Below are 22,148 nucleotides of genomic sequence, written 5' to 3'. Positions count from 1 at the left end.
CAGCGCAGCTCGCACAATTTCGGCAACGCATCACCACTAGGAGCTTCGAGCCGACTTACGCCAATCGTCCGCTGAAAGCCTCGTCCATAAAAGACTTCACTGTTAGATTTGTGACATAACTCGTTATGGCACAGACCCGATGGTGCGAACTTTAAGGAAGAACGCATGCGATATTCGCTATATGGCTGTAGTTCAGAGGGTTTTTATTCTTCAGCACTATAATGAAAACATGGCTTAGAAAGAACTGCATTAACTGATTCGTTAGGGTGTTTTAGTGCACGTATAATTAAATTACCACGTGATTGCCCGGGTTCTACGCACCGAAACCAGGTTACGCGGCACACCTCAGTAGGCAGCTCCGTATTATTATCGACCATCAAGAGTTGAATAACGTGTACCCAAATCGAAAGTAGACGGGCGTTTTTCACATTGCACACCTACCGAAATACGGCTACCGGGAGTCGAGCCGGCTTTCTCAAGCTTAAAATACGCGTAAAATTACTCACCTCGATGGATAAGGTCCGGTGTTGTCACTTGAGTTTGATGTCCACAGTTTGATGAGCGGATCTGCGAAATGACGAAAAAAAAATAACTTAGTGACCCTTTAAAAATCTGTTATTAGGAGGTCTGGTGGCGAGCAAGGAATACACGACACTCTAAACCACGTGACGAGGCGTCTACCTAGGTTCGTAAAGCACGTAAACACGAAGATCAGGTAAAATAGAGGACGAAAAATTGTTATAAAAATATGCAGCTAAGTTACAAGCACTTCACAGACATTGAAGCTCGTCGACGCCTTACAACTATACTTGCGGACAACTTTTCTTGGCAATTAAAGGAAGGTCCAGAGAGCGAAAGGGGACGTGTGCAATCACTACTGCGTTCGTATTTTCGGCGTGAGAATTATCAAATACATCACTTTATTTTACACGAAACGTTCTTCAAAAAGAGACGCAGCACGCACGAACGAGATACTCCTATTTGTTTTACATTACGCAGTGTGATTTCGCGTTTTCGTACATGTGAAAACGTCGCACGTTTTACGCGAACTTCACAGTCAAAACGGCTTCTTCGTGTTCAGGTGAGCGCTCATTGCCCGCCACCTATTCCGACGACCCGCCGAAAGAGCTTGTGACGAATTTCACGTGCAAGTGGATGTCTAACACTTCGCCTAGCAAATTGTATGCTGTGTTGTTATTTTCACTCACAAGTGGATGTCTAACCTCGCGTAGCAATTCGCATTCTGTGTTGTTATTAATTGAACACGGCCGCCATTCTAAACACGGGCCGAAGCGGACTACTTCTCTGATGGCCTGCCGATCGCCTTGATGACTTATCTGAGGAAGCGAAATTTCGATACACGCCATTGAATTATGATATACTGCCAAAAATGCGCAATTGAATAAGCGGCACGATGCTCATGTCATGTTCTAGCTTCGAATGAAAAGCAGCCACGCATTTCTGCAGAAGTGAATCTGCTAAAGCAACTATAGAGGCTACAAGTATGACAAGCGACATTTTAGCTTAAGAGAAATGGTTACAACCAATACTGTGCTTTCGCATATTATATCTTCCTTAATTTATCGTACATAGAAGAATAAACTGATTTGTATATACGAAGATTGAGATACAATGTCTGTGTTAAAAATTTTACCAACTTTACACGCCTCAGTGAACCTATAAATCACCGCAATGCATACATATAAGAGAAGAACACTACATCATATAATAATTAAAGCAAGCTAAACAGAAAACGAACGAGCAGAAATACAGCAATTATAAGTCTAACAGAATGCAAAGAAAGGACGATGAGGCAAAAAAACAATAGTTAAAAGATAAAGAACATGGAAAGATTAAAAAACCAATGAAGAAGGTTAGTAGGTTGTTACAACACACATGTTGATTTGTGTATAAACTTGATTGTCACTAATGCAAGCAACACCATCCACGAGAAAGTTCCACAGAATAATGAAAACCTACCTGCCCTCAACCCCTCCCCTCCCCCCCCCAACTCCCTACACACGCGCACACATACGCACACACACACGTGCGCGCGCGCAGGAAATGGGCCGTATTTTTAACATGCACAATTGACCTTGCTCTTACAATATGAGATCAAGATGTAGGCTTTATAAGGTTGAAAAACGGTCAATAATAAAATGATGATGGTTATAAGAAACAGAGTTATATTCATAGATGTTAGATTAAGAGTAAAATAAAGAATAATTAAATACGGCCGTATGGCACAAACTCAAATTAGGCTATCAGCGCCTGTGGAAGAACTTGAATGAGAAAATGAAAGTTATCAGCATAAATACGTCTTCTTCAACGTTGAGAGACAGAGAGAGAGGGAAAGGAAGACAGAGATATCTGCACAATAAATTTGAAAAATTGGGAACAGATGCTCCCCATTCTTCGTCAAAGCGGTGTCGAAAGTGAAGGACACATGTAGCACACACGATGATACATATCCATGCTTCTTTTAGTTAAGCTCAGATCCATGCGATCAAACGAGTACTGAATGGGGCCAATTTCGGTACTTACCATACAGCCATAGCAAAGTGAGACTACCAATGAGGCGGCCGGGACGCTGACGAAATTTTCGCCCAACTAGGGAGAGATAGTATTTATGCTGGCGGGCCCGTTCTTGCAAAGTGAAACGTTCGGTTTTGAGTGAACACAAAAAAATCACAACTTTTATTTGCTATTCTCCCCAAATTTCGGAAGTGAACATAGAATAAGATATGTGAGCAGGGTTTCGGGTGTGGCGCTAATTGGGGATGGCGTTCATGGAAAGCTCACGGCAACTACAATGAAAAAAAAATAAATCAGTTTCCACGAATTCTTCCTTCAGCCATCGTCTTTCGCTATGTCTTGGAGTTGCTAAAAGAAAACCATTGGACACAAATGCCGCAACCACGACACAAAAACTGCGAACTCAGATGCCGCGAGCTGATGGTAGTTGCTGAATGAGCAGTCGCCCATTCACCAAAAGTCAAGCTTCAGTCAAATAAAAAATAATTAGTTAGAGACGGGCACTTTTAGCACCCCGCTTTTTTTACTACAGCCGTAATGTTCTTGCTCGTCTTCAGAACCAAAAGGCACCCACACTCGAACGCCCGAACTTACGGAAGGTTTTTACCATGGATGAAAGAATGTCGCGGTAACCGAGAAATGAACGCGGCCGAAGAAAGAGTGGACAAAACGATATAGCTGCTGTGGAGCGAAACGCGGAACCGACAGCACTCAAAACTAACACGGTCAGCATTCCATCGGGGTATACGGCCTAACCGTCGGCGATCCACTGAACGCGCGTGCATCCCGAACTACGCCAACAAAGTTGCCGGTAAAGCTACAGCACTGACGGGTGGATGGACATTCCGGTACTCAGTAGAATCGGCAACGAATCCCCTGTTACGACCGTTACAACGACTATTACTTGAGCGGTGAGTGCCCCCTCCCCTCTTTTTTTTTTTACGGACGAAACACGTGACCAGCGCACTGACGATGCCTGTTGGAAAATGAGAGTAGAGAGGGGCAAACACTAGTAGAAATTGCGAGGTAGAAGAGAGATCGAAAGAAAGAGAGAGAGAGAGAGAGATACGCAAGTCTCTGGAGGGATGAAAGATACAAACCAGTAGATGGATATCATAGCGAGGCGGAGGCAAGAGTGTGTGATGGGAAGTGGCTCGCATTTTTTGACGACCGACGAAGCAAAGCTTTTACACAGCGTGACAGCCTCTCACCTCGCCCTCCTTCGCTGGACATTCACAACCAACGGTTACTTTCAGGCATGCCGGACGTTCGGCCGAGTAGCAATTATGCAGCGACACCATGCACGCGCATTTTTCTCCAAACTTGCCGCCTCGTTGGCGCTATGCGACTAGAGCAACTTCGGCCGGCTGTTTGTGCAGGCAACGGTTGGGTGAAGGGGACAGCGAAAAAAATAATAAGAGAAAGCGTTGTAAGGTGGCTTCTCTGCGCGCGAAACAAAAGATAGAGGAGGGAAGAAAGCGCAGTGACAGAAGTATATATCACAAGCGCGAGTTCGTTTCTGGGAGTACACGCGCGCCACCCGAAGACTCATACACGCACTTGCATTTGCCGGTATGCGCACTAAATCGTCGGTCAGCCTTCGGCGCATTCGCATTCCGAAAGACGACTTTCGTTCGGGTAGTCGTTACTACGAGCTCAACTTCGTTCCTAACTTAGTTCGTTTGTACTGAACGAATGACAAGAGAACGCAAATAATAAAACGATCACAGGGACTGCAAAAGTGTGGCTGCAACACAACTTTCATATTTACTGTACCAATACTGCAATCTCCCCTACCTTTTTTCCCATTTATCCCTCGCTTTGTTCACACCAAGAGCCACATTCTCAATGTCCGCGAGGACAGCACCATAGTTCTAACAGTGCTCATTGAGATTGCTTAGAAAAGCACTGAAACTGTCGCGCTTCGGGAAATATTCAACGGGGCTTACGCCGGCAGACTGCATCATATACAATCTCCGAGTGCATCAGCGAGTGGCATATCCGGGGGGGGGGGGGGGGGTGACTCTCCGGGTCTGTGCGCTCCACCCCCCCAAAAGTTTGTTCGTCATGTCACACATAGCGCAAAACAAACATTCACTTGCCCGGCCCTATTTTGTGTAAGAAAGGTGCCCCCCCCCCCCCCCTCCATCTCTCGGAAAAAGTTTTGCGTACAACCCTGGGTTCAGCTGCTGCCTTTGTGTTACGTTGGTTGGTATGGTTCGTTTCGTTAATTCGATGAAGACCAATTCGATGTCAGGCCGCGCGAAGCCGCTGGTCTGCCAGTGACATTGAACAGCACGAAGGGTACACACAGTTGAATAAACGAGCCTTACTGAACACCTATAACACAAAATATATCGCTACGTAGCAAACATGTCAAGGGTCAGATATTCCGCCTACAGAAGACGACGGTGTCCGGTGTGCATGCATGCTGTTTGTTCTCCATCTAGGTCGACGGTGTGCACATCAGTGTAAATACGCCCGCAAACAGTCACGTCTCACGTTATATTACGTTGCAATGTTTTCAGACAACGCATGCCACGGCATCGTTGTTTCGCCGCCGATTATATAGGCAACAATGGGGCCTTCATCATCGAATTGCGCAAACAGAAAACAATAAACGAGCGTACACCAGCGCAACCAGTCTTCGTACTGGTCCCCTCTCTTTGGGTGCGCCAAAGAGACCAGCACCACCAGCTGTGAAATAAAGCCGATTAAAATGCTGTTTGGTTGATAACAAAGAAACTAAAAACGAAATAAAGAACAGTGTTATGTTTGTCTTCTTTTCGGTGGTCCGCTGAAACTCTACGCAACTCCATCGTGAGCGCTATACTGACACCCTCCACTCATCAAGCGCAGGCGTAAAGCTAGAAAAGTAGGGCTGGCGGGAGAGGGACCCCTGAAAAGAGAGGATAGTACTGAAGGGACTGAAATGTTTTACTTATCTACAGAACTGCTCTACCGAACGTAGCGCGCCAAAGAGTAGCACCGGGGCTTTCGCACCATCCGTAACGCGACTACACCAAGCTCGCCTCCGCCCTAGGCGAGCTAGGCGTCGGTCCCAGGGGACTTCAGCCCCGGTTCCCAGAAACACATGGAGGGCGTGAAAGAGAGGGAGAGAAAGAGAAAAAAAGGTTTCCCGAAGAGAACACGCATGGAAACGCGCCGGTGGCGCGGTATTTCAATTTGCATAATTCGAATAATTAATGAGCTAAACGAACGGGAACCAGTAAAGAAAATGTTAATTGGACCTCCGGCCAAAGTCCGTTCCGCCTCCCAACCACCGTACAATTACCACCGCCGCCTCTTTTACACTTCAGTTTTTTTTTATTTTTGCGCTCCTGTCGGTTCGGCATACTCGATATGCAGATACTGTATTTACTCCTGAGCTTTTCCACCGCTCACGCCCACAAAGCCGGTGCCTATACGAAGCAAGCTTCATCTTATCAACGGGCGAGTTTAGTAGGTTATTCCGAGCCCGAGCGTTGTTTTCTCCGGGCAACACGGACAAACAAGCAACAACTGCGCAGCGTTGACGTTGCAGCGCCAGCCGCACCGCACGGAGAGTGGGCGACGTTGCGAAAAGTGCCGCAGGGAGGATTCGAACGAAGCGCCTCCAGCGAGATCGCGACAAACTAGACAGGCCATAACGCCACGGAGAAAGTTAGAAAAGACAACGCTTTAAACTCACAAGAAGGTACTCGTTTCGCATTATCATGGTGATCATACTTCACGCCTACTAACGAAGGCTAATTATAATAATTATTATTGGGGTATAACGTACCAACACCATGATATCATAATGAGAGACGCCATGGTGGAGGGCTCCGAAACTTTTCGACCACCTGGGATATTTTAGGGTGCAAGTAAATTTAAGTTCACGGACTGACGAAGGCCCCTTCATCAACCTGACAACTGAGGTCTACCTCGGTGCTACAGCGGTTGCAGTACTCCTCTGTCGAGTCGAAGGTTGCGGGTTCGATTCCAGCAGGAGGAGGCAGGGAAGAAATGAAAGGCAGGGAGGTCAACCAGGCGCACGTCCAGTTTGTTACCCTGCACTGGGAGAAGGGATTAAATGAGAAGAGAGAGAGAACCATTTAGACGGAGGCGAAGTGCTCGAGAACCGTGTCTTGTGCGGTGTCGTTGCACGTCAACGAAAACCAGAGGTCGAAATTCTCTGAGCCCTATACAGCGTCTCCTATTATCATATTGCGATTTTGGCGCGTAAGACTTGCCATATTGTAATTGGTTTGCTAGGTAACCACATTATATGCTTAACGTGTTAAACGTGGGAGCGTTCGAAGCGTATAGTTTTCAAAGTTTCTCGTCTTTGTCTGATCATAGATGTTGCAAAATAACTTGAAAAAGCGGCTGTGACAGTGATGTCTCGTACGACGCAAGCGCGATGGACATGTAACTGACCGCATGTCCGTGTGTGGACTGTGTTAAGTGATTTCTCCTTGTTCGCACTCTTTTGATCTCCCCTTCCCCTTACCCACGTGTAAGGTGGCAGACCAGCTTTCTCGGAATGGTTTACCTCCCTGCCTCTCCTTATCTACCATTTCCTCTCTCTCTTTTCGAATAGGTCATATTGCCGCGGTCCTAGCGTCGCTACAGCCATAAAGATGGCGCGTCTTACCTCACTACCATCACGCTACTTGCAGCCGCCCCAAGAGACTACCAGTTATGCACTAAGGTCTTACATTTACTGACAGTTTTCAGTTTCTAGCTCCGGCCTAAAGGGGGCGCGCACACGTGACCTTTCGTGTCTCCTTCTTGTAAAACATATCCAACCACCGCGGTGGTCTAGTGATTAATAGTGCTCGACCGTTCACACTCAGGTCCCGGGATCGAATCCCGGCCGCGGAGGCCCAATTTTGATAGACACGTACGTATCGCTAGAGGATCGTGAACCTAAGTTTAGCTGCACGTTAAAGAACCCCGGGAGGCAGAACTTTCTGGAGCCCTCCACCGTATAAGTGTCCCTCATAACCGTATGGCTCTGGGACGTAGCGACCCACCCATTGAAAAGTTTCTGTGCTACACTATTAAGAATAGTAGCACCCACAAGACAAGTAGTCAAACCTTGCTAAGCCCTTATTATTCTTCGAGATCGAGAAATTTCATCATACCGCGTAATTCGCTGCAGTTCCACAACCACAACTTTACTTCGATATAATTCTGAAACGAAAGCGCCACGTGCTTTCATACATGCGTAGCATCAAAGGTCCGTAATCAATATCCAGAGATTAACGCTTACCAATTAAAAAGAAACGGAATATATTACATATATTTCGCATCCTTAAAGGGAGAGCTGCTTTTTCTTTACCAGTGACCAGTGAAATATCAATATAAAAAAGCCATGCGACACCACATCACTGCAACGCGACCGAACGCTGTCTTGCGGTTAACGTCGCGAGAACGGAAGAACAAAGAAAACGGGAAATCATTCGCTTCATAGTGTGAAAGGAGCTCGTATCGAGCGCCCCCGACGGTGAAGGCATGCGAAACAGGGTCGCCTTCGGACGAAGCCAGACTTGCAGTAGAGCCGAAAAATAGAAGACAGAGTGCCAAACTTGTCTTCGATCCACACGGCCGCCATTCCTGCCACCACGCTATAACTTGTGCGTGTGTGCATACGTACAAGCGCCCACGTGTTCATGTCTGCACTTGCGAAAACGTTAATGTTGCAATACTCTCGCTAATAGTTTTCGCCGCGCGCGGAGAAGCATGGACACCACCGAGTGGAAGGCGAGGGCGGTCAAAGTTTCGGAGACAAGAGTGGTAGTGAAACAGCAAGCGCTGTCCCTCCTGTATTCTCGACCGCCCCATCCCGAATTTCGTCCCCGGCGCTTACTGACGTAAGCTCGGTATTTTACGCTAGGGAATCGGCGAGTGAAACGGGTTAAGGGAGCTGCGCCGATTCGCGAGGCTGGCGATCCTGGCGGGAAAATGATGAAGAGCCTTAGCGAGAGCCCGAGAGAGGAACAGTAAGAGAATGCTGCAGAGAAGGACAGTTTCGCGCGCAAAAAGAACTTATTTTCGCGCGCTTGTTCAGAAGCGGAAGGAGGAGAGTGGTACATAGAGCTAGAGCGCGACGAGCGGGCTGTGCGGTCGCCAAACGCGTTATACACAGCGAAACGCGCGCGCCACAGCGGAGAGCAAATGCACTCGCCACGAAGAGGGAACAACATCAAATGCGTAGGGGGGGAAGGAAACAAAAAAGATGGCGACGAGCAGAATTGGAGCGTTGGAAAAAGGGGGGAGGCTGTGCGGCGGGGGCGCGTCGCGTGGTCGTTGCAGTTGATGAAGGTAATTTGATTTGCATAATTTGCATGTCTAATGAGCCGGCAGAGCTCTCTTCTGCAAGTGGGCGAACAGGGAGCGGAAGGCGCTCGTAGCGAGCGGAATATGCAAAAGCACTTTTCGGACGCTGTTCTCCCGCTCGATGATTCTTTTTTTTTTTGCGCTCGACGCAACATGCGTGCCTGCACGCCAGTTATGGCGGCCAGCCGCGTCGGTGTATAAACTCTTCTTGTCGGTGAGCGCGAGGCGCATTATATTATACGGGGAAAAGAATTTCGGCGCGCGTGGCAAAACAGTGGCGCCGTGAGAATGAGAGTTTGAGTCGTTAGTTTTCGAAGCGAACAGACGAGGAGAAATTAGGGGTGCGGGACCGGCGAGAGAAGGAAGAGAGAGAGAGAAACGGAAGGCAGGCGTCAGTGGGACGTAAGGAAGAGCGATGGCTATACGTTGTATATATACCCTAAAGCCTAGAACTCTAACATCCCCACTTTTCCCCCTCTTCCCTTTTTTTGAGCTAGGGCCCCGGTGACGTAGGCGAAGTGCTTCGTTTCTTAGAGTACTACGGCCTCTCTGTGCACTAGCAGCTAAGCTATCTTCGCCGTTTTCCTGATTGTAAATAGGTCGTATCGACGCTAAGGACTATCCCTGTGCGATCTTGTCCTGGTATTTCTCGAATCTCGGTTGGGCAGCTATGGTTATCTCACAATGAATCACGTGGTACTCCAAGCACTTGACATTTTGTTATAAATATTCTTCCTGGATATAATTCTTTGCCGGTCTTAAGGCTTAGGAAAAGCTTACTGTTTTTTCATAGTGGACCATTCACAATACTATATCTTCTCCACCCCCATACTTTCTTTAATCCCCCCCCCCCCGATACATGCCAATGCCACAGCTATTTAAAGACAGCTGCATATATTTTTTTTTCTGAAGTAAAATACTTAGCGTTTCGCATCTTTCAGATTTTGCTCCAAACGCACATCCAAGACATCTAGAACCGGGTACATCTAACCGCTAAATTAGTGGTCTACAAAGTAATCTGAATTGTATTCTCCTTTTACAGCGGTTATGTACATGCCTATGTTTTATAGGAAAAAAGGAAACCTAGAGACACCCCCCCCCATATAGACAAAAGACGTGTATAGACACGTATATAGACAAAAAACTTCAATGAACAAAAGACGCACAGAACCACAATTGGTGGCGCTCCTCGCGCGTCGTTCCCTCGCCGCTTCAAAGGCTTCACCCTTCACTCTAGTAGAACGGCTCAGAATTTTCAAAACAAATTATTGCGCACGCTCGATCACGCATAAAAATTGCACACACTAACATTTACACGCTCTAAAATATCACCAACAAAAAATAAAAACAAGCGCGAATCGCATTGCAGCAGCCCTGCAAGTCACTTCTTGCTTACTTCGGTAACAACGACTAGAGCGATGTCGGTTACTCACAACCAGTTCGCTGACGAACTCTCCATGATGATGTTTGATGTTTTATGGCGCAAGGGCCATTTCATGGTCGAAGAGCGCCAGTTAATCTTACTAGAGATATGAACAGTGATTGTGATAAGTGGCTGTACAAGGGCCGTAAAATTCCTCTCGCTAAGGCGGGTAAAAACGTAGAGGTAATAAAATTATGACCATGCCGTGAAATGTGGTGGTGTTAATGGGTGACAAAAGTTTGTGATAATAAAAACGATGGCGGACATGTACGGCATTAGCACAAGTGCCTCACTCGTTCACACCCTTGCGTCCAAGGGCCGTGAGGCAAGTGCTTTGTAGAGTGTAGCCACCGCAGCGGAGACCTCTCTGGAGAGGTCGTGCTACGGAACGCCCGGGTATATGATATGGAAAGTGCAAACCTCTCTTAAAAAAAAGCTAACAATGATTTACATGTAAAAAGTGGTTCCCTACCGAAGAACAATTGCAGGGTGAAGAGGAACTCTCCATGTATCTTGACCTCGGCGATGAGTATTGTTATGCCAGCGAGTCCTCGTCAAACGTCCGTGCCTCTGAAAAAGGCAATCTGGGTCAAGGCCAGCCCGCAGTCCGCCTGACGCGATCAACTCCACGGCGTGAACACGCGCGGCGCCTCTCTGGCCCACGTGCATTGAGTCAGCAGCGCACGTGACAGCGAGCCAGCGTCCTCGTGTCTGGGGGTCTGACGTGGCCCAGCGGCGACCCCATTGGAGGAATCTGCCCTGACGACCAGCGGCGCTTCTGATTGGACATTTTGGTTGGACCCGGTGCAAATAAAAGAAGCCCTGCGGGGCGTCGCGATCGGCGGTCCTATGAGAGAGGAGTCCCCATGTCGGAGAGCCGACATGTGTGTGAGTCGGCGGTCTTAGGCGAAAAGTTGACCTATGTGTTAGAGAGGAGAGCTCGGCTCTCCGAGTCTCTGTCGGCCCCAGTGCCGAAATTGTAACGCCTCTGTATATATGCTGTACATAAACCTTGTTTAACTCACCGTCGTCTCGTCCGCTCGTCTTATCAGCTCTGCGCAGAAGCAGTCGCGAGCTGAGAAACATACGCTACCAAACGGCTGGTGACCTTCCCGGCGGAGTTGAAAGCAGTGGCGCCTTCGGGACCGTGTTGGCGTCCCCGTCTTTCGCAACAGTGGTGGCTTCGGCGGGATCGGTCCGTCTTTCGCAACAGTGGAGGTCAGCGGTGGGATTTCGGAGGAGGCTTCGCAACAGTGGTGGCAGCGGTGGGATCGGCCGGCGTCAGCGACATCGATGCGGTGAGTGCCTGATGTTTTCCCCTCAGTTCACCAGACTACTCTAGCTCAGGTTGTAGTAGTTTAGAGAAGGGCTGTGTGAAGCATTGAAGGGAGCTTTGATCGTTTCAAGCCAAGTCGAAGCGCTTTGAAACCAAAGTTAATGCGGAGGGGGTAAACACGGGAGTGTGAAAAATTGCTTGCGCGTCTTGCTAGTAGGCTTATAGTGGGTACGGCAAGTAGATTCTTAACAGGGGCAAACAGCAAGAGGCTAGTGTGAACGATGGAGAACCTTAAAGTGAAGGAACTCATCGAAATTTGTGAGGAACTCGGCATTACTTTGGGCCGTGCGAAACGAAAGCAAGCGATCCTTGAGATCATGAAGGATGAGGGAGTGTCGGCTGAGGAAGTCGACGAGGCCTGGGCGGATATCAAAGCACGCCACGAGGAGGCCGAAATGCGAGAAGTTCGTGAACGTGAGGTAGCCGAGAGACAGGAGCGCCTCGAGTTGAAACGAATAGAATTGGCAATTCTACAGTGTTCGCAGGCGCCTAGCGTAGCTTCTCCGACGATTCAGGTCAGCGGTTTTAGAATTCGGGACCAACTGCCACCGTTCGTAGTAGGCGAGGACATGGCAAAGTATCTCGTCAAGTTTGAACACGTCTGTGAGCGAAATGCTTTGGAGCGGTCTCTTTGGGCGCGGAACCTGCTAGCTCTTCTTCCCGGCGAAGTGTCCGACGCGATAACTTGCTTGTCGAGGGAAGCGTTTGAGAGCTATGACGAGGTTAAGGAAGTGCTCTTGAGACGTTATAAGTTGTCACCCGAGGCTTTCAGGCAAAGGTTCCGGTATGCTAAAAAGGGGAATGAGTCACACGTTGACTTCGCGTTTCGTCTTAAAGCCGATTTGATTGAATGGCTCAAGGGCGAAGGTGTTTATGACGACCGCGATAAAGTGGTGGAATGCGTTGCATTGGAGCAATTCTACCGCTGCATCGAGGAGGATGTCAAACTTTGGCTGCAGGACAAACTTGGTGAAGTACAGCTAAACAAGGCAGCAGAGTTAGCTGAGGAGTATTATACTCGCCGAAAGTTGCATAGCAGGGCAGTGCGCGTTGAAAAGGATGAAAGAAAAGAGGGCTTTTCAAAGAAACCTGATCAACGGAAACCCGCTCCGCACCGTAATTTCAAAAAGGACCCGTCTCTTACGAAGGACACTGTAGAGGAAGGGAAAACAGAAGCGGAGAAATCGAGTGAGGTTTCTACCACACAGGCATTTGAATCGGAAAACAAACGGAAGCCGCTAATCTGCTACAACTGCAAAAAGGAAGGGCACATCGCGAGAAACTGTCAGGAAAAGTTTGCTTTCGCAACGATCCGAGAATCAGAAAAAAACATTCGGTTGTTGGAGCCGTATCTCCAAGAAATTAGGGTGAATGAGAAAACGTGCCGAGCACTTAGAGACTCAGCGGCAACCATGGACGTTGTCCATCCTTCATTGGTGTCTCCGGATGACTTCACAGGAGAATGCGCGTGGATCAGGCAGGTCGCCGAGGAGCAGAGTGTTCGCTTACCAATCGCCACGGTTGTCATTAAAGGCCCGTTCGGTGAGCTTCGCACCGAAGCGGCTGTGTCTGCCGCGCTAAATGATCGTTTTCCTTATCTTTTCTCCAACAACTCAGAGCAGCTTCTCAAAGAGCAGGGCAAATCGTTCTTCCCCAACTTAGCGTGCATGGCTCTCACTCGATCGCAAGCGCGGAAGCTATCGCGGCAGCTTGATCTGGTTCAATGCGGTGAACTCTCAAGTGACCTTGTCGGCGGGTCGACGGAACCCCAGAAAGGAAAGTTTCCGCATGAGTCATGTGAGCAGTCACGCGAGCGGCCCGTCGCCGAACCGACCGGCGCGGTTTCCGTAGAAAGGGGAGACGACATGGCGCCATTGAGTCAGAGCGAGAGGGTTGCAACGTTCTCGCCTGTAGCGGAAAGTTGGAGCGAGCTGCCGAGAGTTGATCGAGAGACGCTCATTCGAGAGCAGCGTGAGGATCTCTCGATTGAAGCGCTAGTGGAAAGCCAAATTGAAGCGCTAGTGGAAAGCCAGAAAAACGCCGCACAAGTGCTGTCGAAGGAGCACTACGAGAAATCTGCGAAGAAGCGCGCTTTTGAAGTTGATAATCAGGTAATGCTGCTGCAGCCGTCCAAAAGGAACAAGCTTGAGGTTGATTGGGAAGGGCCCGCCACAGTATTATCGAAGCCTTGCGATTCAAATTATGAAGTGAAATTAGGAAGGCGGCCGGACAAAATTTACAACTTGATGAAACCATACGTTCAACATCAAGCGGTCGTAAATCTGTTGATGAATGCTTCAGAGGAAGAGGAAGCAGAAATTTTGAGTTCTAGTGAGGTAATTGAAGGGGGATCGAAAGTAATCCGGGAGCAGATAAACCTAGAGCCTAGCTTAAGTGAAGGAGGACCTGAGAAAAAGGACCTGAGAAAGATTGGTTCCGAGTTTGAAGACGTGTTTTCGGACCGCCCCGGAAACACGAGGGTGATCGAACACGATATCGAGCTAAGCGGTGAGGAGTCAATCCGTAGCAAGCCGTATCGTTGTTCCCCTGTGCAACGTCGAAAGTGTGAGCCGCTCTTGGTGCCGCATAGGTATCGTCGCCTAAAAGTGGCCGGTTACTGAAGTGGAGCATGTTGCTCCACAGCGCAACTTTGACGTTCGCTATCAAAAAAAAAAATAAATAAAGGAAAGGTAAACGCTAATGCAGGTGCATTGAGCAGTGCGTTCCAGCTAGTAACTTCTCAACCTTTCGGTTTCTCGCTGGCGATTCGGGGCAAAATTTTGACCTCATCACGACCTGGGCTGAGCGCTCTCGTTCAGAGTGATCTCAAGGGGCCAACTTTATGTGGTATTCTAATTCGTTGCGTTGTTGTAAGTGTGAAAAATTCAAGTTCTTACTTTAAGAGTCTTGTGTCCCACATGTGCCTCTTGATGTAGAGGGAACAAAATTCCGGTAGACACGTAGATAGGTATATGTTGTACTATACTTTGTCTGGTGTTCTGTCGGGTGACCGAAGGCACTTGCGTGTGTCGTGTGTTGTCTGTTGTCGGTCCGTTCTTGGCAAGTTGCAGAACCATCGACAAGTGTTGAAACCGAAGATGGTCAGAAGAGACGAGTGAAGCTGGTCGACAAGTTGTGGCGACAAGCCAGTGGAGCTGGGATCCGTCGTCAAAAATGGGATGTGTTCCCGGAACAGTCTGGAGCTGTATTCTCCCCATGGCCCTGGAGACGAACCTGGAGGGACCTGGCGAACGAGCGCACCTGACATCCGAGCCCCGTGGAAGCAGCTCGTCTTTCCGGTGCATTGTCTGGCGGCGGGGGTGCTGTTATGCCAGCGAGTCCTCGTCAAACGTCCGTGCCTCTGAAAAAGGCAATCTGGGTCAAGGCCAGCCCGCAGTCCGCCTGACGCGATCAACTCCACGGCGTGAACACGCGCGGCGCCTCTCTGGCCCACGTGCATTGAGTCAGCAGCGCACGTGACAGCGAGCCGGCGTCCTCGTGTCTGGGGGTCTGACGTGGCCCAGCGGCGACCCCATTGGAGGAATCTGCCCTGACGACCAGCGGCGCTTCTGATTGGACATTTTGGTTGGACCCGGTGCAAATAAAAGAAGCCCTGCGGGGCGTCGCGATCGGCGGTCCTATGAGAGAGGAGTCCCCATGTCGGAGAGCCGACATGTGTGTGAGTCGGCGGTCTTAGGCGAAAAGTTGACCTATGTGTTAGAGAGGAGAGCTCGGCTCTCCGAGTCTCTGTCGGCCCCAGTGCCGAAATTGTAACGCCTCTGTATATATGCTGTACATAAACCTTGTTTAACTCACCGTCGTCTCGTCCGCTCGTCTTATCAGCTCTGCGCAGAAGCAGTCGCGAGCTGAGAAACACACGCTACCAAACGGCTGGTGACCTTCCCGGCGGAGTTGAAAGCAGTGGCGCCTTCGGGACCGTGTTGGCGTCCCCGTCTTTCGCAACAGTGGTGGCTTCGGCGGGATCGGTCGGTCTTTCGCAACAGTGGAGGTCAGCGGTGGGATTTCGGAGGTGGCTTCGCAACAGTATACAACGCCATTGGCGGCTTCGAACGAGACTCAAAAGTGCCTTGCAGCCCAACTCGGAAAACAATATATCGCGTAGACACAAACATGCACGGACAAATGGTCTCAACGATGCCACGACCAAGCGGTTGTCACAAGGAAGAGGGACAATTTTTCACCGCAGTGTTAGCTGACAAGTTCGCGCCACAACGTTGTTCGTAGCCCAAACAAAGTAAGAAAGAGCAATCGAAAACGCGTAAGCTTCTCCGCGTGCCTCGCGCTTGGTTTTGCATAAATGAGGCGGTGACAGAAGACGACCGCACGTCCTTGTTAAGCAGCTCGAAACGCGTGGAGCAGGGACATCCACTGCATATAAAAACAAACAACGAAAACCCCGCATGACGGGCTTCCGTTTCTAACTAAGAAGAGGACGCTTAAGAGGTGAAGTAATAAGAAAAAAAAAGTCGGGGCGCGGAAGGCCACAGCGAAAAACGAACAAGTCCCACGTCAGCTGGCGACAATATGCGAGACTTAATTTTCGCTCCCGAGATTTTTCCCCTACCTTCGTGGAGCAAGAGAAAAACGAAGGCGAGACCGCGCCTTAACCACGCTATGTTGTATACGGGAAGCTAAAGAAACAAGTAGATAGGTGCGGGGTGGAAAGGTTTTTCAAGCCGCGAGTCGAGCCTAACGCACGTACATACAAGATCCTCCATCATCTCTGCACGAACCTCAACCTCCCTTCTCTTTCCTTCTCTAGCCAAACAGTTCCAGCGTAGTAACCATACCTTCGCTCCCTTTCGAAACGAAGCCAAGCCAAGACTGCAAAACGAAGCCAACCGAGCGGGGCCGAAGAAGCCACAAGGCATGCCCCGGTAAAAGCACGGTACCAAGTAAAGCGTGGGTGCGTAGAACGCGAGCTCGCATATCGTTAGTTATGTTTAACGATGAACTCGCCGAGCGACGGAGTTTCCCTCCTGTGGCAGCGTTCAACGCACTGCAACTGCGAGAGCTAGCCAGCGGTATGCGGCCAACTTCACCCGCTTACGCTGCCGTTGTTTCGGAGCCTCGTTGTTGTTGTATTCTTCTTTTATCCTCTACTATCAGACGAGGCTAGGGGCACCCGTTTTCTGAGCGTGTAGCCTCCCGTTTCCAAAACTAAGCGCTACGTGTACGCTTTAACGGTGGCGAATAAGGAAAGGGGCAAGGAATAGGCAGTGCGTGCGCGCCATAAGAGGCGAGCCTTCCAGCCCTAATAGCCGTCTCGGAGCGATGGTGATTAAATTCAGATGTTTACCGTTGGCTGCAGGCCACCGCGAAAGCGTAGGGAAATGAGTAAGAGAAAACCTAGCGTATCTCCCTGCCTCTTTAGAAGGGAAGGTGAGGGCGTTTCAGAAAACGGTAGGTGTAAGACTCGCAAAGCATAAATAGGGGACTGTAGGTAGAATGGGGAGAGAGGGGGGTGCGCTTGTTGTTCACGTTCTTTTTCCTACCAACGCCTGTGGCGGCGAGGAGAACGCACGACCATACAAACGCTGATATTATTTTTGCGCGTCTTCAGTGCGCGTCCAGACCTCGCCTATGTAACGACAACCGTTATTCGAGCGGACAACGAAAAAAGAAGAAGAGCGAGCCAAAATGCGCGTCGCAAGGCAGGCCTAAGGTTTAAGGTCTTCCTCAAACTTTTCCCCGCAAAACACGTGAGGGTCGTTAAGGGAGCCTGTAATAGTATACGCGGCCGAGCGCCGCCAGTTAGGCGAGTTCATTGGTTTTCTTGGCGTTTCTTTAGTTTCACGATTTCTTGTGTTTTCCGCTTGCTTTCGGCAACCTTAGGCGGAAGAGCACGCTCCTTCGTCGCCTCCCTAGCCACCCGCCCTGAGCTCGGTGAGCGGACAGATTTCGCAAGAATCTCGCCGACGTTCTAATTTGTCATCGACGTTGCGTCAAGACACTCTGCACACTAAAGGCGCTTTCGTACAAGGCGGTGATGCTTTTACTTCTTCCTAGAAGTTTTCGCATCGCAGGCAGTTGATGGGTATGCAGCCAGTGTTTTGAAACTCGTTTAGGGTTAGTGTTCGTAATTGTAAAAGGTACTACACTCTTCGATCAGTTCCTGGTTAAGGAGCTTTAACTAACTAACTAACTAACTAACTAACTAACTAACTAACTAACTAACTAACTAACTAACTAACTAACTAACTAACTAACTAACTAACTAACTAACTAACTAACTAACTAACTAACTAACTAACTAACTAACTAACTAACTAACTAACTAACTAACTAACTAACTAACTAACTAACTAACTAACTAACTAACTAACTAACTAACTAACTAACTAACTAACTAACTAACTAATTAATTAGCTAACTACCTAACTAACTGACTGACTTACTAACTAACTAGCTAACTAACTAACTAACTAACTAACTGTGTGTAAATAAAAAACTAGATTTGCGCTTTCCCAGGAGCACTATGAAGAAATGACTTCAAAGAACATTATAATATTGGGTAGCTTAACTTTGCTGCGCTGTCACTCACTCACTCACTCACGCGTGCATGCACCCCCCCCCCACCCTCATACACACACACACGCGCACATATACGCACACTGTGACTGACCAGCCAGCACCATTTCATAAGACGACGTGCATGTGCAGGCGTTCATAACCGCCGACGTGTTGGGACGTTATAACTGTCTCTGGGCGCCCGTGGTTCAACGAAAGTGGGGGTGCAAAGATGACACTAGTGGTGACATGTATACACAACAGAACGCATATAGGTCGCGTGCGTAACTCAGTGGCGGGCATGTGTGACAGCAAATATTTTCCTGTAAGCAGTTAAGATGTTATTAGTTGCCAACGAACTTCCCTTTTTCTAGTGGCGAGAAAACGACGAAATGCCATCTTGAAAAAAAAAACCACAACAATGAAACAAATAAAATGAGTTGCCAAACCAGAGGTGTCGGAAAGTCACCGATCTTTCAGAGTGCAGTACTGGCAAACTGAGCCCGCTTAATGTAACAGTCCGCGCACTATGTCGACAGTCTGTCGTCCAACAATTGCTGAAATCCTACTGATATAACGCACACGCCCAGACGCGCCCCCCACACGAGCGCGCTTTGCATCTAACTTCAGAAGGGATCCCTCAAGCAAAGTTTCCCGCATAACTAATTCAGGAAGGCACACCACGGGCTCTTGCTCTTGTCTTCCAAGACGCCAGCAGCAAACTACGGAAAGTTTGTTGTCATGTACACCGTCTCCTCCTCGTCCTTCCAACAGCCGACTATGCCGAGGAGTCGAACGGCAGTTAGCGCGCAGCAAGAAAAATGCTGACCCTACGCGAAGCGGCAGTCGCGGCGAGAAATGCGGTTCCGCCATTCTTGCCTTCTAAAACGCCGCCGTTACAAGTCCCGGCTCGTGCGCCCGCACGGCGGGATACGTGCGCGTTCCTTAATTAGCCAGTTTGCAGCAAAACACCCCGGCGTCGCCCGCCTTCTCTCCCCTCGCAAACAAATTTTCGTCGGGGTAAACAAAAGGCCGAATTTGAAGGATTACACCGCCAGCGACGGTGGTGGCGTCAGCGGTGTCAGCATGACTCCCCCCCTTTATTCCCCCCTTCAAAAGCTCCCCCTTCCCCAAGCACCCTTCCCAATGCCTTACCACACTTTCTCCTTTGAAAGCGCTTTGCTTCGCAGACTGCAGCTGAAACAAAACGTAGCCTATGTAAAAGTGCAGAAAAGAGCGGGGATGGGTGGCGGCTAGGGTGTGTGCGGTGTATGTGTGTGGGGGGTAGGGGGGGGGGAGACGCTGGGGTTTCGGTCGTAATGAAGTTCACGAAAATTCCTCAACACTTTCCTGGATGGGTGAAAGCCACTGCCGCCGCAGGCAGCTGGCTTTCCCGCACGACACGACGGCCTAAATCGCAAGCACGCCAGCGCAAAAACAAACAAACATGAAAGCACACAACGCCAAGCCACGTGTGCGCAGTTTCAGGCGTTTCGCGAAGTCAGCGTGATTTTGGTCGGCGGCTTCGCCGCTGAAGTAAATGCGTCGGTGGCAATTGCATACCTCGAAAAAAGTGCTAGGTCGCCAATTCTCTTTTCCTTTTTTTTTACCACGCGTGTTTGCGTATTCCCGGATATCCATGGCTTTCACCCAATGTTCACGTCTACAACGGCGCGAGGCGCTTTGAAGCAGAGCATTGTTATTCGCTCAACTTTTGCAGTGTGAACTAAACCAGCAAGTCCACTCTGTTATGCGATGGCAGCTTAGGCAAAAGAAAAAGAAAACAAAAACAAGTATGACACTTTCTTTTCCAGCTGACTATGCCAAAGAACAATTGTCCTAATAAAGTGAGTATTTATTAATTACTTTATCACAAGTACATTGAAAGCACACTTGCATGACACTGTATTCACATAAAGTGGTACGCCAGGCATGGCAGAAATATCCTTTTCATATTACATTACATCACCTCTCTCTGAACTGGACGCACGTCTAGAAGGAGGGTAAAAAAAGAAAAAAAACGCAGGGCGGTAAATCAGGCATGCGCCCGGTTTGCTATCCTACAATCTGAGAGAGGGGAGAAGGAATACCAGGGTGCGGGACGCTCGTCTACGTTTCCCAGAAGCCAGCCGTGACAGAATAACCGGCGCTGTTAAGCGAGCTCGATTTCCGAGCACAGGGGCCGAAGTTCGGTGGACACAAAATTCAGGGACACACGCGTGCTTAAATTTCCGGTACAAGACACCTGGGCGGTCAAAATACGCAATTCCGGAGCTCCAAACTAAGGTATGTACTCGATAAGCATGTCCTGGTTCTGGCACGTAAACACCCAAGAAATTATTTCTCTTAAATGTCACAAAAATAAGTATGTGGAAGACAGGTGTGCTAAGTCGCAACGTCTCAATTCCTGGGGAGATAAAAACATGGGACTGGTACATTTCCTAAACGATATGCTAGGCGTATGTGCATCCGAAACGACAAATGCCTAGGAAAGCTGGTTTCTCCACAAGTAGATAATTTTGAAAGGGGAAGCCTACTTTAGGCACTTTCTTTTTGTTGCATAACGTCCGCTTCCAATACGGGAGTACGTGTACAGATGGGATAAGATAAAATAAGATAAAATAGATAGATAGAATATGAAACCAAATACTATCTATCTATCTATCTATCTATCTATCTATCTATCTATCTATCTATCTATCTATCTATCTATCTATCTATCTATCTATCTATCTATCTATCTATCTATCTATCTATCTATCTATCTATCTATCTATCTATCTATCTATCTATCTATCTATCGATCTATCTATCTATCTATCTATCTATCTATCTATCTATCTATCTATCTATCTATCTATCTATCTATCTATCTATCTATCTATCTATCTGTCTGTCTGTCTGTCTGTCTGTCTGTCTGTCTATCTATCTATCTATCTATCTATCTATCTATCTATCTATCTATCTATCTATCTATCTATCTATCTGTCTATCTGTCTGTCTGTCTGTCTGTCTGTCTATCTATCTATCTATCTATCTATCTATCTATCTATCTATCTATCTATCTATCTATCTATCTATCTATCTATCTATCTATCTATCTATCTATCTATCTATCTATCTATCTATCTATCTATCTATCTATCTATCTATCTATCTATCTATCTATCTATCTATCTATCTATCTATCTATCTATCTATCTATCTATCTATCTATCTATCTATCTATCTATCTATCTATCTATCTATCTATCTATCTATCTATCTATCTATCTATCTATCTAGAAACAGTCAGATATATAGGGCAAAATCTGCACGAAACGGGTAAAATAAAACTAGGGGAGAAGAGCATTCACCTTTTCTGACGACGACTGCTTTCAGAGACGGTAATACAATGAGAAGGCGATCAGCGCTGAGGAAATCCACGTGCTGAGTGTAGGGGAAATAAGAAACAAAACGTTCTCCGCTGGCGACGGCGAAAGAAACGTCATCAGGTTTCTCGCAATTCGATAATTGCGTCCTGGAAACGAAAATAGAGATAAAAGGACAGAAAACAGAAACACACAGCAAGGACAAGCGAGGAAGAGAGTGAACTGGGCGGAAGCAAATGAATTGAAGAAGGGTGGGAAGCAAGATTGATTGGTGTCCCCGAGAATTAAGTTAAAGCCGAGAAAGCCGACGGCGGGAGTTTTGTTCGCGCGGTTTCCGAGGAGAAGGTGGGAGGTATAAACTACATCACGAGAAAACGAAAGTGTGTTCCGTGAGTGAATAAGAGAGTTAGGGAGAATGAGAAACAGAGAGGAACAGATTGTTGAGAGCTCTAACGAGAAAGGAAGAATGCCTGCGTTAGCGGATTCACAACCTGTCAAAAGTTCTCGGCAGCTGGGACACTGATGAGCGTTATGAAACAACGGATCCGCCACCGAGCACAAAACAAAAATTACATTGAGATTCAAATGAGAAATGCTTCAGGCAACTGCCGCGATCAATCCGTTG

General features: G+C 48.2%; 1 protein-coding gene across 2 annotated transcripts in view; it reads right to left on the bottom strand.

Moving 5' to 3' along the window:
- The window catches only part of LOC119180887 (uncharacterized), a 459,598-nt gene that overhangs the window by 11,241 nt on the left and 426,209 nt on the right, over positions 1–22,148 (bottom strand). For both annotated transcript variants that reach the window (XM_075875563.1, XM_075875564.1), the window contains one exon: positions 507–567. In XM_075875563.1, coding sequence (XP_075731678.1) covers positions 507–567 — 61 coding nt within the window. The remainder of the gene's footprint in view (positions 1–506; positions 568–22,148) is intronic.

Source organism: Rhipicephalus microplus, chromosome 10 (assembly GCF_043290135.1).
Source record: "Rhipicephalus microplus isolate Deutch F79 chromosome 10, USDA_Rmic, whole genome shotgun sequence".
Lineage (NCBI taxonomy): Eukaryota > Metazoa > Arthropoda > Arachnida > Ixodida > Ixodidae > Rhipicephalus > Rhipicephalus microplus.
The sequence above is the reverse complement of the archived record's forward strand: the minus strand, read 5'-3'. Positions and strand labels throughout refer to the sequence as shown.